Genomic DNA, 19,386 nt, shown 5'->3' with positions numbered 1-19,386 from the left:
GCGAAATGCATTTCCTTTGAGTTAAAAATATCGCGTATTTACATTACTACTGGCCTTCTCGAGCAGTATTAATTAAGGACACGATCAGAATTGATTTTAGACTGGTATAAATTTTAATTAAGCAATGGACGGAAGACTATGTTCTCTTTCCGAAGTAATTTTAAAAAATACTGTGAAAGCCATAGTTTTTCGGTAACTAAAGCAATGATAGATAATATTATCAATAAGAAAGGAAAGAAACGTCAAAGTTCGGCTTCAAGGAAAAAAATTGTTCAAGTTACATATCCAAAGAAAAAACGGAACGTTTTGAATGTTTCAAAGGTAAAATCCTTGTAGAGATATTAGATTACTTCGATGCTGGAGAAGTAAAAAGTGAGCAATGCCCTCGCCGGGATTCGATCCACGGACCTCTCGAATACACGTCGAGCATGCTGACCCCTATGAAGGCATGCTAAGAAGGCGGGTGAAATACCTCATATACTCCCCCTTTTAAAGGGCGACTTGGGCTTAGGGGAGCCTATCGCCAAATCCTGATGGTGGAGAAGAAAAAAATGAGCAATGCCCTTGCCGGGACTCAAAAGACGGACATCTCGAAGACGCGTCGAGCGTATTGACCACCATAACACGAAGGCGTGCTAAGAAGGCGGGAGAAATACTATATAGCCTTAATGTTAAAAGAAATTCTATATATTCTACGAAGTCTAAGGGCAGCTGCATAATCATTAAAATGCTCAGTGTCAACTGTAAAGAAAGTGATCAATGCTGATTTGAATCTTGAAAGAGGGAAAAACGTAATGTGCATCATCTTTTCCCACGATACATCGCAGAAAGCAGAACGCGCAGCAAAATTCTCAATGAGAAACAATTATTCGAACAAAAATGGAGAATGTTATCACAATAGATGAATATTGGGTATATTTAAATTACCACAATGAAAGGAGAATCCGTTTGAACGAAATTACTTAAGGTTGATTGATTAGCCTAATTAAGTTTTTTGTAAACAGCAGTTTTCTATTTAAAATATCTGGTTAATAATGATTTTTAGTTATTTTATTAATAAATCTAAAAAATAAAAAAAAATAAAAAATACCGGGCTGAGAAATCCATCTTCCCAGCATAAAACTATCTTCTAATATGGACAAGGGATAGATGTCAAATAGGGGCGATTTTCAGTCAATCGATCAGAGCAAGAGCAAACTCTACTCACTCCCCTTTTTCCTTTCTCTAGATGTAATTTTACACTAATTATCTGCCACGTTTTCTTTCTCCCATTTCTTTTTTTATCTCCTTCCCCGCCCAACACGCCTTCATAAAGTATCACAAACATTTTGTCGCCTCCTTCTCACCTCATAGTCGATACCCCCACATGGCTCGTTGTTTTAGTTTCAATTTTATTCTTTGCAGACACGTGCTACATATCAAGCGTGCGAGCTTTTCCCCCTCTCCCCGTTTTTACATCCTCTCAGAAGAAATTGGAATGATAGACCGCGCTACCGTTTGCCCATTCGGCAGAGTAAAAAAACACGCGAAGATCGTTCTGCTCTTAAACTTCCCAACCGCGTCCCATCTAGTTCTCATTTTCGCAGAACTCTTTCAACTCACCATTCAAACCTACATCTCGATGGCATTTAAGGTAAGTTACTGTTCGAATCTTCCTAGGAAATTTGAAAGGATTTTATAACTCTTTTTTATGTCCTTCGCGATGAACAGCAACGATAGTTAAATCGGTTTAGTGAAAAATTTTGTAGACTTTTTTTTTTTTTTTTTTACTTCAGAATATTCCGCTAAAAATGTGCTTATTAACCATTAATTTTATGGCTTTCTTTACGAATATCTAATATACTAATGAAAGTATGTTAAATAAATTGGCTGATACTAAATATTAAAAAATCCCGCTATTTAATAAATCTGTTATTTTTTAGCGCCAAAATATTGTTAGTCTCGAAGTGCGATTTTGCGTAGAATTACTATAAGTGAGTCGTTTCACTTTTCACTGGAGTCTGTTGCCATTCGGCAAAATGAAAGATATTTATCTTTTAAACTGAACCTGTCTGTCGTGAATTAACAAACTAAGCTCATTGAAAGCAATAGATGCAGTTATTAGAATATTCATCTCTTACTTTTGAATCGGTTTGATTTAAGCTATAAAAATGCATTTAATTCAACATATGTCTAATTAAAAATGTAAATATTTTCATAGACTGACTTTATATTTTTTATTACTTATTTCATATTTTGTAAAACTTTAATGAATTTTTTATTAACAAACTAAATGATATCAAAACAAACAGTTACTATACGGAATAAAAAGTTTTTATCTCTAGTGCACCAAAGTATCTATCGGAAATTCTAAAAATATGCTGTTTTTAAACATGTCATTATTTTGCTGTTGAACTGAGTTTTATGCGGCGTAAATGCAAAGACGTTTTTACGTTCTCAATGAAAGAATTAAAAATAAAGTAAAATAAAAATTTAAATTACAAAGAAATTTATACCTTCCTTTTTATAAGATTTTAGATTTTGCCGCTGTGGTCAAATGATTTGGAGGCTTTTTTTTTTTTTTTTTTTTAACGTTTTGTGTGTACCATCTTTATTTATTAAATATCAAGTTCTTCGCACTTAAACCATAAAATTCAGTTCAAGAGCAATATCTCGAAATAGGTTTAAATTGAGCATATCTTTTGAATTTCCGATACGCAGTCTCACGCCCTGGAGATAAAAATGATTTTTCTGTACAACGTTACCATTGCTCGTTTTGAAATCCTTCAGTTTGTTAACCAAAAATTCGTTGAAGTGTTACAAAATATGAAATAGGTAATAAAACAAATTTATTTCAAATTCCAAATTAAGGTTTCCCGATTCCCATATTCGGGTGGGGACGTACGTTATTCAGAATTTGATAGCTCTAGGAACCATTGTTTTATCACAATACGAGAAACATACATACATTTATGCAGATTCTTCATTATTTAATTTCTTTAAATGTAACATAGGGCTGTAATATATATTAGCAACAATTTGAAAAGTGAATCGACATTTATAGTGAACCAACACAAAGTGCCAAAACAAAATTGATAGCCCTTCTGGGATAAGAAGTTTTGTAAACAATCTTACTGACACAGCTGAATATTGGTATGATGAACTTAGGAAAAACTAAAAAAGAAACAAAAAATGTATGCCAAAAATTAACACTGCATCGGGAATTCCAAATATATGCTGCTATGTTGCTTCTAAAATATTGTGATTTTGCTGTTGCATTGTTTGACGTAAGTGCGAAGAAAAGACAAAAGAAAAAAAATTGGTTTAGCGGGAGCGAGTACGACAGCTGACTGAAAGACTACGAGCTCAGCAAGAATACAAAAAACCTTTACAAATCTTTTTAGGCGACTATTATAATTTAAAACCTTTCAGACTTTTTTCTCCCCCATAGATAATTTTGTCCAAATTTCATTTTCTTAAACCTTTATTTCAAAGAGAAAGAAGAAATGCAATCTTTCATAATATCATTAAGCAATTAACCAGTAATTATTTTGAATTTCAAATTTAGCTGTTTTGTAATTCTGATCGCTACTAAATCAAGGAATTTAAATAAAATTAAAATGCCAGAGCCTTTATTTATGATAAAGTAAGCAACAATCGAAATATATAAATTATTATGCAAAAATAATTAATTCGGATTTTTTTATAAATGCTCCCGCACTTATCATATAAAAGGTTCAAACAGGTGTCCTTACAAGAAACTTCAGAATGCATATTCTTCGAATGTCACCATCTTGAGCGTTTTTTCAGAAGTACTGAAACCATATTTGGAATCCAAAATTCACTTTTATTGTTCTATTCAAGTGTCAAACTATTAAAAATTTTAATCGTAACACATATTTGTTTATTTCATATTTTGTGCATTTCAAGAATAAATACCATTGTAACTTTTCATTGCCCTATCTGTGATGCAAGTAAGAGTAATTCAAAGTTAGTCAAAATTCTGAGAAATAACCGAAATGTTTCGAAAACAACCAGCATTTTTTTGTAACATAAAAATGTACGCCAGCATTTTTTTGTAACATAAAAAACTTGCACTTAAAACGAAAAATTGAAAGAAGTAATGGAAATAAAAAAATAATCAAATTTATCAAAAACATAATCAAAAATAACAAATAACAAAATCAAATAAACAAACAAGTATCTCCGTAAATTTTACTTACAACTTACTAATATACTTTAAAAGTAATATTTCTTTAATTGAGATGAATATCAAATAACTAACTAAAGGTCAAGAAATAATAATTCCAGAAATGATAAATTTGAAGATAACGACAACGAACATTGGAAAATTTCTTTGTTATAATTTTGGAGACCAAAAATGGCAAAAGACACGATTTCTATCCGAGGGATCACCTTTTCCCAATTTTGAAGATACTAGTATCAGTCCAAATTTTAGCTAATTGCTATGGTATAAAGAAATGTAACAAACTGACCAAAATCTGATCGTATTAGTTTACTGATAATTGCTTCTATTATAAACAACTGGAAAAAAATATTTAGTTTATTAAGGATCGTCTTGATGTAAAACTGTCCTTGAAAGCTAAATATACTACAGGATCTCATTATGCAGCTTTGGCACAAAAGAAGACAAAAATAAGTTTTTCTCATTAAGATTTCAAAACTGAAAATATTTCTATATGTCGTTACCGTAATATGCTAGTTCATTTTAGATGCATCTTCATTTTTATTATATGCTTATTATATGATCTTTTTGTCAAAGAAGAGATTAATAAACTCCCTCCACTTTTTAAAATACCTAATCTACTTATTAACGTTGTTATATTAAACGCACAGTATGCAAGTTTATCTTACGCTAACGAAATTAGAATTAATTTTAAAATTTGGAAATTGTCCTAAAATTAACATAAAATTAAGGTTGATCCGAACTAAAAAGAATGAGGATGAGATATAATAGTCTATTTTCTCATTTAAAAAAAACAATTATTTCAAAAAAGAAGCTGACTTTCGAAAACTTCATTATTCATTTTAATGAAATTTATTTTTTAATTATGAAATATTCCATAAATATTTGAAATTATGAAGATTCAATGAAATTTAAGTTTCAAATTCTATTTATAACTTTAGAGCTTTTCTCATAATTGTTATTTTTGTTTTCGTTTGGTTTGGTATTGCTTAAGTTTCTCAATATCTATACTGCATAAACTCAAGAACGCTATAAAATGCAATTGTCAGCACATTGTAAAAATATACTGGAAACTAGTTACTTGAAGTCAACAGCAAAGACAATACGGCAATAATAATGAGCGGGTTAAATTCCGTAAACGGTTGGAATATTTACGTGTATAACGAGTACTCTGGGTCCGAATAATAACTATGGGAAAAGTATTCCTGCAGTACTCACAAACTGTAGTAAACTAAATCAGTTACCTTTTAACATTCATCATCTTATCAGCAACTCTTTGACGCAGAGATAGATGTTTTTATTTAAACGGTATCAATAACTTCCTCCGAAAAATAAGGATTCACTTTATAAGGTATTTCTTCCGACTTCTTAGCATGCCTTCTTGGTGTAGTGGTTAGCACCCTCGACGCGTATTCGAGAGGTCCGTGGTTCGAGTTTCGGCAAGTCCATTTCTCATTTTTCATCTGTCCTGTTTCGAAATAACCTAATGTTTCTACAACTTTTTTAATCTATGCAAATATCTGTTTTCGGTAAGAGACAAAAGTAGAAAAACAGCTTAAGAGAAATTAGAGTCATTGCATTCAGTTTCACTTACCCGTTTATTTCGGCTTGATAAAAGGTAATGTGCTTTTCATTATTGATAATATCATATATCAAGGCATTTTAATGCTTAAATAAGTGGGAAAGTATGATGAAATATTTTCCTAGACAAAATATAAAAAGCGAAAGCACAGGTGAAAGGAACAAAAGGGAGAAAATGTCCATCAACATAACACAATTATGTAAAATAATTTTTCAATATGTAAACGAAAAAGGATAACGATGATTAGAATTTAAAGAGTTTTCAGTGCCTTCTTTCCCTTCGGACAGGTAAAAATAGCAGATCTTTTGCTTACTACCCGTCTATACTACCACGTATACCACAAAGCACTCATAGAGAAATGCAATAAACTCCTTATGCTCTTTCTCACTTAAAGGCTGACTGGGAAAAGGGAAGAAATCCAGTTAATCAAAATACAAGTAGGGACGAACTGTCATTTGCCATATTTTAGTGGTACGGCACTGCACAACTGATAGTTCCTTCCCCCTTGGAGTTGGAGACCTAAAACTTCAGCTATGTCCAAGCCGGGACTCCAACTCTGAATTTTCCTATTGTAAACTTGACGTGCTACCACTTACACTACGAAGGCACGCACGTGGGTATGGAATAATTCTTTAAAAATTGACTTCTTTAAGACTAAAATTCTAGTCTTACGCCTGTATCCTGTTAGCTACGATGAAATTATTGCTTTTTCTAAAACTCACAGTAAACAACAGCAGTAGAAATTGCTAATTCTTACTGGCAGTACAACGGTATGCTAAGAACACTGCGTACTGGTAGTTCGTCCTAAGTTTTAACCTAAACAAACCGTTGACTGCATGGCTGGTTCCGGTTCTTTGCCAATGCCTAATGTGAATATGAGGCACTTTCTCTTAAAATGTCCTTCGCGAATTCCCTCTGCTTACGCAGATATCCTTTTTGTGTTTCGCCCTACTCAAATAACCTAACCTAACCTATTTTTCAGTTCTCGATACAAATTTCTTGCCACAGCCAGAAATACATATACAGAGAGAGAGATTCTAATAATAAGTATTTTAATGCTTAAATATACTTAAATAATTAATAACAAAAAATTAAAGAGAACTTTCAGTTAATTCCTTTAGAATTTCTTCAAAAGTGTCCTCAAACCTTCCAGAACATAATAAAAGTAAGTTTTGGAGGTCTGAGAAAAATTTTGATTTGTATCTATGTTAAGTAATTGAAAACTTTTAATTCTGCGAATACGTGATTAATGAATTATTGAGTTCTGTGTAATGCGTTGTTTGTTAAATAGTTTTTATTTTAATAACAATAATTTAAGAGATCAATTTTCATTCAAAAATTCTCTCTTTGCATTGCGGAATGCTTTTATGCTTTTTATGCTCTTTGTCGCTTAAGCTAACCAGCCATATTTGTTAACCTTTTCGTAGTGGCTGAGTTTAATACAAAGAGCAGGCAGAACACTATAATTATTCTGTCGCAACAAATTCAAGAATTTTTCAATTACACCTTTATGTAAAAATGCTGAAAGGTAACAAACATTCTGCCAATGAGGTAAAACAATACATAGCAAATATTCATACCACTGAAGAAGGCTGCAAAACCATTTGGACAGTTGTAAATTCACCATAAATGTTTCACTGTGGCTGTTTTGATGTATAATTCGCAAAACATAGTATTGTAGTTCCTTCATTATACTTTATGAATTCTAAATATGACATAAGTCACCCACTAAACATACCTATCACAGAACGCACAATTCCCTTAAAAGTTAGTTTTTGCTGTCACATGCAAAAGGCTGAAGGTAGGAAAACTTGGACTTGCGTAATATGAATACTGACGTCAAATAGTTTTTATAAATGAACGAATGATTATTAATAAGTTTAATTTCGTTTCAGTACTCATTCCTCTGGGCAGCCTTGGCTTGCACTGTGATGCTGGTAAACTCATATCCAAATCAACATAATATACAAAAGAGAGGCAGCATAAGGTTGTGCGGAAGCAGGTTGGTCGAGGCCCTAGGTGTAGTCTGCAATCACATTTATCCCGATCCGCCGAAGCGAAACTATGTATATTCAGGAGGTAAACTGTATTTTCTATTTACAAACCATTCTAAAAAGCAATCATGAATCTATCTAATTAAGCGTATTATGTTGGTAGAAAGGAGGCCAATTTTTCTAATAAATGTAGCAGCTTGTATTTTGAAAGAAAATAATTTTGCATAAAAGTCATTTTTATGTAACTTACATCGGAAGAAGTTTGTAACAAATAAGTAATACTAAAGAAAAAATAATAATTTCAAATCGATTCCTACTTAGGTCAACAAAGAAAAATTTTATTGTAGTTACTTTTAGTAACATTATTAACATTTTTCGTTTCTAATTTATGAACCTGATGGAGTTCTATAATTTCTCATTCTATCCATCTCTTGCAATGCCTCATTATTGCAAGGAACCTTTCCAGTGAGTTTCAAGCAGTCCAGTTCTTCAATCAATATTCCATCTAATGATTTCACACAACTCAAAGTGACCTATGCTTCACCTTACTGTATAATCTACAGTGTTATTTATTTATTTTAATGAGGAAGGGATATTTTAAAGGGTTACATTTTAAGCATATATTATTATAACGTTAACATAGAAATATGGGGAGAATTTTCGCTACATGATGGGACATTACATCACCTTAATCCAACTCTATAAAATTACAATTCTTTAATTCCATACACTGCAGAACTTACTTTAGAACTCTGTCTTACTGTTGCCACTTATTTTTTTAAATATTACAATCCCATTTATCACACACATGAACTATTGTTTATAAATTGTTATAAAATAGATTTTTACAACAAGTGAGAATACCTAATAAACGGTCATTATTTGTAAGTCTTATAATACCTATATTTAATAAAAACATCGTATCTTTAATTCCAATAAACGTGTATATATAAGTAAGAATTGATTTAATGTGTGAAAAAGAACCGTATTACATCAAGTGACATCCACTACAAGTTTGAAAATATTTATTTGAACTTGAGTGGATGAATAAAAAGTATTTTATAAACGACTGAAAATTTGAACAAGAGATAGGAAGAGTGTGAGCTAATAGCAGGAATTTAAAAAGTATTTTAGGTTAGATAAAATTGTTTCCGCAAAGCATTTCAAAAATTAGATTTACTTAATTTACTTAGTTTCCGTTGGAAACATACATGAAGAAGTCATCGTAGAGAAAACAACGCGTATAGAAAACGTCATGTGAAGAAAGAAAGCAAGGAGAAAACACCGCAATTCTAAAACATAGCAGTATAAGATATCGTGGTAGAAAATAAGTTGGTTCAAAACATTAAAACATTGCCGCACAAAACATGGCTTTCTAAAATAAAACATGCAGAAAACCTCGCTTGATGGTAACATCCCAAACACGTGCTTCTAGTCTTTAAAATTTTGATGCATGTTCTCATAATAATCTATAAGCGCAAGAAGAAATGTGAAATAACTTTACCTCTATATTTCCTACTTTTTAACAATATAATCATTTTTTATTGAAAAAACAAGGAGGAACATAAGCTTTCAAAACCAAAAAATATATAGAAATTAAAGGTACGCATAGCAGTTAACATAATTTTAAATTTACGTGATTAACTACTAAAGGTCATGAGTTCATTAAGCTCCTTTATAAAGTTGGTATTAATATTTTCCGTGAAAAATATAATATTAAAAAAAGATCAGAAAAAGAAAGAGTAATAATGCATGAAAATAGTTATATTAAAATTATTTAATTAATTATCAAATTATTTGCGATGTTAATATCATGCGATAATTTATAGGTGCTTTAATTCTTCGCACAATATATTATATGACAACGTTTTATTAAAATTCCTTAATTTCCTAAGACGATGTTTTATGTCTCGATGTTTAAGAAGGGCGATGTTTTCTTCTTGCTTCCTCCAGCGATTTTTTGTAGAACAATGATTTCCTCTTGTGTTGGTTTCTCCACGTCGGTTTTTTCTGCGATGTTTCGCTTGTAGGCAACTACTTCAAAATTACTGGTAAATTCTGCTTAAATATATCCTGCTTCCAGATAAAAATTTCAAAAAAAAAAAACTTATTTTGTTAACCTGAATGCTTAATAGTTTCTCATACTTTCAGATAGTATTCCCAGTTGGGAAAATTCCTTCTCTGAATCCGATGCATTCGTGAGGCCACAGACAGCACTGGACTTTTTCAGCATCAGTAATGTACCTAGAAATACCAGAGGTATTGTGGATGAATGTTGCAGAAAAGCGTGTACCATCCAAGAACTCCTGTCATACTGCGGATAAGATAGCCCAGTCATCGACAAGGGAAATAAATCTCCATCAAATGATATATAGCCTAATGGATATGTTGTCGAATGTTATATGGACAAGCTAATGCTCAGTGGTTGGGATCGAAACGCAAACTTTTTTTAATTGATTTAAATACAAAATAATCAATTTATTAGCTAGACATAAGGTATAAAATATAAACAATTTTTTTCAAATTTCTTACATGTTATATGAATTATTTAAAGTATGCAAACAGTTTTAGGAAACCTCACTGAGTAATAAATACAATTACCTCTTTGGCTAATAACCACAAATTTTTTATATCAAGGTGCTTCATTACAATGTGCCTTCAATTTTAGACAGAAAATGCTATTCGAGCAACTCAAAATATCTTCACAGGTACAGCTGCATTACTTTCATTTCCTATCCGGAATAATTAATCGTGGATGTAAATTTATATATTTATGAGAGATATTGTGTACTAAAGAGTATTATTATTGCAGATAGTATTATTATTGCAATCGTGTTTTTTCTTGCTAATTTCAAGCAAGCCTTCGAGAAAGTTTAGAAAAGCACGATTTCAGAAACATATTTCGTTTCCTCTTGAATTTTTCTTACAATTAAAACTTTCAAAACATCCTTACTATCGATAAAATTTGTTTTCTAAACCATCTGATTTATTCTTGAATACTGCCCAACTACTGACCATTACGATTCTGATTATGGTATTTAATGTAAAACTGGAAAGTATTGTATTCATCAATTGAAACAGATTTGAGCAGTTAAAGCTTGTTTTCTCGACTGGAAAAAAATCGTGCTTTTTTTAAAGGACTTTACTTTTGTGCTGTTATAAAGAGAATGTATTCGATGTGATTTATGGTTTCGAGGCAATTTCTCACATTTAAATTAATGTACATTCTATATGTAGATATTTTTTCATGCTTTCATTAAACTATTCGTTATCTAAATGTTTGTGAGTATTTTCTTCGGTATTTAGGTGAGACATGGACGAGAGCATTTAACTTCTGAGATCTAAAGTAACTTGTCCTGCCTATTATTTAATAGCTGTCAATAAGAATTATATGCAATGCTTGATTACTTATCGCTTGCGGTACAGCTTAACATTAAACACAAGACAAAGGTAAAACTTAAAATATGCTTTACCAGCCACAACTCGTGGCCATTACAAAACTAAAATGATAACGTATTAAAAAGAAGAGATCTCTAATTACACTTTACAATAATAGTTGCTATCCTTTTTTTTTTTTTGTTGTTGTTGTTTTTGTTGTTGCTAAATGTGCTTACAATAATATCCTAACTCAAATTTGCAACACAATGGGCTCAAAATCGAATATTTAAGCCCTTATCAGACCTATTAACACGAAGCTTAAAAGAAATGCTTCTGAAAGATATGTTTCTCCCAGGTGTACGAAGGGATTTTATCCAGGAATATAGTATACAGAAGATGAACCTTTCTCTGATTCGTTCCTGTCTAACCTATGAATATCAGAGTTTTCAGGGAAACTCTTTCCCCAGAATCGTAAAATCTTACGGTTACGTAAGCGAAACAGGCCTCTGAATGCAATTGTTGAATAAATGTTGAGCCTAAAAAGTCTCCCATTCATATTAGAGCTGGATGGTGGTGGTAGTAGATTACTGGCGCAAAGACTCTAAAGATCATATGCGCGTGAGATGAAAATGCTGATTATGATTCAGATAATGAGATATGCAATATAGATATAAAATCCTAAAACATCTGATTCATTAAAATTCTAACATAAAATCTTAAGACAAAAATCAAATTAAGTAATAGAAACCTGTTTCTTTCAGGTAGTGAAACAAATTAGTATTGACCTCTCTTCCGATTAAACGGTCGAGAGGAAGGTCGCAGCTATTAAAATACTTCTCATGAAGACTATTAAAATATGGACATTCAATTAAAGTGTAATAAATTGACAGACAAACAGTACAATTTGGACAAGCATGTTCATTCTGAGCTTTTAGTAGATAGCTATGTGTCGCTCTAGTGTGACTTGTTCTTAGTCGAGTCAAAAGAACTTCCTCCTTACGATTGCTAGTAGTATCACAATGCTCTATTTTAGGCTTCACCATTCTCATCTTGTTATGAAGTTGAATGTGCCAAAGTTGCTGCTATATTTTTCTGATCTTCTCTTTGATAACACAACAGATATCTCTAAAACGGATGAAGCGGCCGGACATTTCAACAGCAGATTTCGCTGTGATGTTCGGCAGCTCATTGCCTTTTATTCCTATATTTCCGGGGACCAGTAGTACACAATTTCATATCCACAACTTGTTAATTTAATATTCAACTTGAGTACATCTACTATCACAGGATTCTCGGTGCTAAAAAAGGATTCTAAAGCTTTCAATGCACTGTAAGAGTCTGTATTATAATGAATTTTCCATGGTGCAGCGTTGAGGTGTACAAAAGCGCATATTATATGGCAGTCAGTTCGGAGGTTGAGACCGAGGAAGCGTCGTGTAAACATCTGCCCTCCGTGTGGTCACCAATTATAAATGACATCCCAACATGACAAGTTGACTTAGATCCATCCGTGTATATGGAAACATAACTGCTGCAACTATGCCTGTGCTGAGCAAAAATTTGTCTGTAGATGCTCTCATTTAGTTGTTTTGACGTAACTGTGGAAAATATCGAGAAACTGGTTTTGTGCATTTTCCCAAGGTGGGATTTCAAAATGCTGTACTGCTTGTGGGAACATATCAGACAGGGACAATTTTTCAATGAGAAGACGAACTCTGATAGGAAAAGAAGGCACACAGGATGGACGTGCTTCAAATAAAAGATCACAGCGGTTATCAAATAAACACAGTTTATAAGGATGGTCAGGTTGAGACAATATATTAAAATATTATAAAAGAGACAACTTCACACGCCTCAAACAAAGTGATGGTTCGTAACAGTCAACATAAAGGCTCTGGACAGGAGACGTCCTGAGGGCTCCAGAACAAATCCTCAGAGCCTCATGATGAACAGGATCTAGTTTTAACAACACTGAGGACTGAGTGGATCCGTAAACAGCTGAGCCGAAGTTCAGTCTAGAATAGAAATAGAATTTATTTTTAGGCTGAACAGGGTTACACTAAGCACATAGCCTTGAGGCACACCTTCTTCTTGTTTCAAAACTTCTGACAAAACAGAGCCAAACCTTACTTGAAAAGTTCTAGTTTCCAAAAACTTCTGAATGAAAACTCGTAGGTTGCCACGCAAGCCACTATCATGAAGATCACAAAGTATACCGTATCTCCATGCCTTATCATGAGCTTTCTCTATATCGAAGAAAATTGAAACAAGGTGATTACTTCTTACAAAAGCTTTTCAAATGGATGTCTCTAAAAGAAGCATGTTATCTGCTGTTGTTTTCCCTCTTTCGAAAACCGCTTTGGTAAGGCGATATAATATTATTCTTTTCCAAGAAGTAGACTGTTACCATTTTTTAAACAGCTTGCATACGCGAGTCGTAAGGACAATTGGCCGATAGTTTAAGGGATTCCTTGCATTTTTCCCTGGCTTAGCAATAGGAATTACAACAGCTCTCCTCCATGCACTGGGAAAAGAACGCTCCTTCCACTCTCTATTTTAAAGAGGGAGCAGGGCAGTCAGTGACGTATAGGACAGATGCTTTAGCATTTCGTAATTCACGCTATCAAAACTCGGAGAAGACCTATGTGTCTACAACAAAGCTCTCCTTAGTTCAACCAAGGCTCTATTATAAGGCTCAGGTTTCGAAGAGTTGAATGCGATTGGATTTATTTCAGAGTGCTGCTTGATAGAAATGCAGGTGAATAGTTTCTGCTGCAAGAAACGGCAGCAAATGTCTCACCAATAGTATTCGCAATTTCTTTTATGGAGCTAATCACTCGGCCATCTTTTTCCAAAAACGAAAGCTAGTGGTCTTTATATATTCCGCATACTTTTCGAACTATTTCCCAAAACCGCTTACTCGGCGTAGAGGATGTTATTGAGGCCACAATATGAAATCCAAAAATTCCTTTGACTCTGCCTTCTTACTTTTCGTGCATTTGCTTAAGCTGTTTTAAATGCTATGAGGTTTCGCAGAGTAGGATATCTACGAAAAATTCCCCATGCTTTTTTGTGTTTTTTCAGTGCTTCATGACAGTCACGATTCCACCATGGTTTCGTATATTTTATTTTTCTTGATGATCTAGGAATGGAAAGCACAGCTGCCTGAACAATAGTATTAGATATGCATATCAATGACGCATATCAATGACGCATAATGAAGATATGCATATCTTCTACCATTTCCTCTGTGAGTTCTGCAACGGAAGAGAAAACTTCCCAGTCTGCCCTATCGAGTATAAACCGAGGGAATCTCGACATGGGAATTTCTCCTCTTCGTGCAAGAGATAAAAAAATGTAATAGTGATCTCTGTTGTAAAGATCATTTCCCACACTTAAAGTGCAAAACGGCAACAGAGATGGTGAACAGATGGCAAGACCAAGAGGGTGGAATGTCCTTGAAGGATCATGGAAGTAAGTATCCTGTCCATTATTCAGGAGACAAAGACTATGATCTTCAATCATTCGCTCAATTTGTCTTCCTCGGCAATTTGTATGTTTACTACCCCAGAGCGAACTATGGCCGTTAAAATCTCCTATTATGATAAAGGGTTCAGGCAGCTGCTCTATAAGACCATTTAAATGTTCCTGATCAATGTTCACATTTGGAGGCAAATACAGAGAAACGACTGAAACAACATATCAAAATTTGTTTGAATAGCGACAACTTGGAGGGATGTCGTCAAAGAAAGAGCATTTGATGGATAATCCAGTGAGATGAGGAGACCTACACCTCCACTGGCACGCTCACCTGCAAGATTATCCTTCCTGACGAAAGAAAACCTCCGACATTTTACCTGTTGTTCTGGTTTCAGATTTGTTTCCTGTATTGTTAATACAGGATGATAAGCACTGATTATAGCTTTGATAACGAGCAAATTTCTGTGGAAACCGCGACAGTTCCATGAACGAGGGTGGCCATTATGAATGGTTTTTGTTCTTTCTGTGCTGCTTCTTAGTTCCTTGGCACTTCTAAACACTCTTCTTCTTCTATACTATCTGAATCCGCAGGATCAGAAAACAACCCATCAAGAGAGCTATTGTTAGGATTTATATTTTTATTAATTATTTTCTAACTCACATTTTTAGGGTTACTTTGAATTACTATTTTTTTGTATTAAATGAATTTTCTTTTCTCTTGTTGGGTTTCATTTGGTAGAGTCTGCGTGATTATTGATGTTTGTGTGGAAACTGTACGAGATGATTTAACAGCACTGGCTTACGATGTATTTGGTCACCTTGCACGGAGCCCAACAACGTAGCATCCTGTGTTAGGGCTAGCCAGACCTATACGCAACCTGAAACCCCACGGTCGGCTTTCCCGAAAGAAGGTACTCCCGAGAGGTTATCTCTAAGCCACTGACACAAGGACTAGTGACCAGCCGATTGACACCCGTGAGGATACCTAAGGTGCCTCCCGTTTAGATGAAGCAGAACCAAAGCAGTGTGTTGGGGACAGTACTTCGCCCTTCAACTACCAGGACCCTCTTTTCCAGCGACACGGGTCTCCACGCACGGCAAACCACGTGGGCAATTTTCTCGCCACTGGAAAACTAGACACAAGGGTTGTTTCCCTTTCTCGTGAAATCCGAGCCCCAACCTCCGAAGAGGAAAACTACAAAGGAGAACGGAAGGAAAAAGTGTCAGGTCAGAGGAAATGAGAAGGAAGTGAGGATTGAGCACGGGGGCACCAGGATTGTGACACCCGTCTCACCAAGAACATGATCCTCTGAAGGGCTAGTGTACTCGAGATTTCCACATCCGTACTCACATAAAGTGAGTCCCTGAGGGCTATTAGAGCTGGAAGAAACACATTTATAGGTAAACTTTTTATATTGTTTTGAGCATCGCTAGGTCTGATAACTTCCTTAATACTCCATGACCTTAGTAAGGAAGGTCAAAGCTCAACAAAACCTACTCGATAATTTTTTACAGGTCTACCAGTGACTGCTAAAGGCAAGGTGTCAGAAGCACGTAACAAGCTCCAATATGTTCAAGATTACGACATATCGCACCTGCAAACAACGCCGCTTAGGAGCCGAAGAACATAAGATACGCCTTAATTTAAATCCAGCTGTTAGAAAACTTAGATCAGATTGTTACGAACAGAATTGAAATAATCATGCAAAGAATATTAAGAAAAATGGATTATAGAAATAAATAACTAAATAATACAACGAATTTTAAATGGTAAAAAAGAATTCCTTAGAGAAGCAATTAAAGAAGCAGCATAAAAAAAAGTTGCAAAACATCAGATAAATTTATTTGCTTTCTAAAAAGACGAATTGAAATATTATATATTAAATTCATAGACTTTGTCGAGCATGCATTCTTACAAATTTATGCATTATGTTCGTTGGTAATATATTAAATCACTCTGGACGCCAGTGCATTACCAAAGAACGAAAGTGTAAATTACAAGATCTATAAATATACAGCATGATGATAAAATTGCTTTATTTAGTGCACACTAATCTCCCAAACATAAGAAACGTATAAAGCCTTATAATGGTTTTATAGACTTCTTATGTTTGGATTAGACTTAAATAATGGCTGGTCGACTTTCGGATTCTTATCCAACTTAAACAGGTCAAGGACAAAAATTTCCAGGATGATAAATAACGGTCACCCTTTTGGAGTTGATGGATTTAATACGGTAAGTATTCACACCGTTTAACACATTTCATTAAATAGCAAAAATATCACAATTTCAATCAACAAAAGAACAGAACAATTTAAAAAATCTTTATATTACGCCCAATGTAGCGTTTGTTTCATTTACACACACATAAACCTTTTGAGAACCGCTTTGAGAGCACCGTACTGTCTAAAAATATATAAAATCTGCAGATATTTAAATTTTCCGATAAGAGCCTTGCGTATTGGAGATAAAAATATTTTATTCAATACAGTGTTGCTATTGCTCGCTTTAAAATCGTTGAGTTATTAACAAAAAATTCGTTAAAATTTTACAAAATATGAGCCGCGTAATTTTTTCACAGTGTAAGAAACATACACGCATTCATGCAGATTTTTCATTATTTAATTTCCTTAAATACACTGCTGGCCACCCAAATTGCAACACCGAGAAAGACAAGATATCACAACAAAATTTATTTAGTAGATAACATGTTGACCAAGTATCAAATGATTAAATTTATAGACTTCTCTGAAGTGTCGTTCCTTCCAGAATCAGTAGCCAGAGTAGCCACCATTGTTGGAGATCACCGCCGCCACACGCCTCGTCATTGATTCAAGGAGACTTTGGATGTGTTCTTGGGGTACAGCAGACCCAGCAGCTTCTGCATGCTGCCCAAATTGATCTGGTGTGGCAGCTTGGGACATAATCTGGGTCAATCAATCAGTAACCATGGACCACATATTTTCTAATGGCGAAAGATCCGGAGAGCGAGCCGGTCAGGGAAGCAATTCAACCTGGCGATTGTCGAAGAACCCTTGGAAAATGCGTGCCATGTGTGGTCGCGCATTATCCTGTTGAAATATGGCTGTGGGCAAGCCCTGGAGGTAAGGAAGGACAACTGGCTCAAACACCACGGAGATGTAGCACTGGCTCATTAAAGTATTGGCAATGAGTATTAGAGGAGTGCGAAAGTGATATCCTATACCGCCCCATAACATAATACCCTGTGCACGTCGAACACATCGGTCCGTCGTTACCTCCTGCATCCAACGGTTACATATCCGCATTACAGTTGTTTGGTTTCGTCCAACACAACTACCGATTTCCTTGAAAGATAATCCACACTCTTGGTAGGACACTATTTTTCCTCTATTGAACTCGGTAACTTGATAAACGATGATTGCTGTTTACTACGAGGCAACAATTTGAAAAGCGATTCAAAGCTTTTAGTGATTCAATATACAATGGCGTTTCGAGAATAATAGCCCTACTCTGCTAACAACACTTAGGGCTAAAAATGCACTTATAAGTTTTTAATAAGCCATTCAGCCAAGTTGGTTGATTAATTGGTTGGCTGACTTAATGGCACAAAACCCTGAAGATTATTATGCCCCAGACGAATGGTGAATAAAATCCAAAATGCATAAACACACTGTATCAGATGAATTGTTGAAATGAACCTGTAATGCTAATGAAGGCATGGAGGACTTTGAGAAATGCTCTAGCAACAAGTAGAGCAGGATAAAAGAGAAAAGCTCCAAATCATATGGTAAAAAAGAGATGTTTTTTTAAAAATCTTATGAGGTTGGTGTGAGGGTTTTTTCCAATGAGATCTCTTGAGTTAACATTCGTAGAGTTAAAATGATATTCACGTTTCTGACTAAACGTTTCTCACGTTTAGTCACGTTTCTGACTAAAAGCAGTCAGCAGGTTAAAATGTGATTGACTGAAACGGGAACGTTGCAAGTGCCCCAATCAGGCTCATTATCCCTTTCCAAGAGATACTGATGTGTCAGTCTGCAGTGACCAATTCGTTGGCGAGGCAGCAGTACATCCTCATTTTGATTCCCTCTCGACTCCCAATACTCCAAATTGGGTTTTATCTGCCTTAATTTGTTAAATGTCTGGCATTCCCAGAATTCTTGCCACCTGGACTAGATCTTTGTTCTGATGTAATTCCGTATGTCTATAAATGAAATATCATTTTTAGAGATAATATCAGCAGATTTTGCTGCGACATCGGCATGTTCGTTGAATTTGATGCCAGCATGTCCAGGCACCCAGAAGTCCGCAATAGAATAAATAACCTCCGTTTCTCAAAAGGAGGTATGCCTTTAAAATTTCTGAGACCAAAGGGTGGCTAATATTTGTATTTATTGATTCAAAAGGTCACTCAGAGAGTCAGAGTAGATGATGAACTTTCTGGTATTCTGCTTAGAGATAAAGATTAAGGAATTCAAAATGGCAAACATTTCTGCAATAAAGACAGATGCAGCCTAAAAAGTTTACTACTCTTGATTTCTTTATCACAAACAAAAGCTACCCCGACATGATCATGATTCTTTGAGCCATCAGTAAAAATGGCTTTATAGTTAGAATGACTGCTTTTATGCTCTAGGAAAATTTTTTGATATTGGACATCATTGTTACTGCTCTTCTAAATTTATTCAAAAATGTTAAGTACGGGAATATTCACTTCTTGCCAGTGAGCAATATCCACAAAATTAAAGCTTTGGGGATGCAGATCTTTTAGGTTAAATTTTTC

General features: G+C 34.4%; 1 protein-coding gene across 1 annotated transcript; it reads left to right on the top strand.

Annotated features, from left to right (window-relative positions):
• The first annotated feature begins 1,530 nt into the window (after positions 1-1,530).
• Positions 1,531-11,039, top strand: LOC146995692 (insulin-like). Its single transcript, XM_085822918.1, has 3 exons — positions 1,531-1,633; positions 7,664-7,847; positions 9,914-11,039. Exons 1-3 carry the CDS (start codon positions 1,622-1,624, stop codon positions 10,084-10,086), a joined length of 369 nt encoding a protein of 122 aa, XP_085679044.1. The 5' UTR covers positions 1,531-1,621; the 3' UTR covers positions 10,087-11,039.
• The last annotated feature ends 8,347 nt before the right edge of the window (positions 11,040-19,386 follow it).

The sequence above is a fragment of the Stegodyphus dumicola genome, chromosome 8 (genome assembly GCF_044657685.1).
Source record: "Stegodyphus dumicola isolate Sdum_Otavi_A_Nest chromosome 8, ASM4465768v1".
NCBI lineage: Eukaryota > Metazoa > Arthropoda > Arachnida > Araneae > Eresidae > Stegodyphus > Stegodyphus dumicola.
The sequence above is the reverse complement of the archived record's forward strand: the minus strand, read 5'-3'. Positions and strand labels throughout refer to the sequence as shown.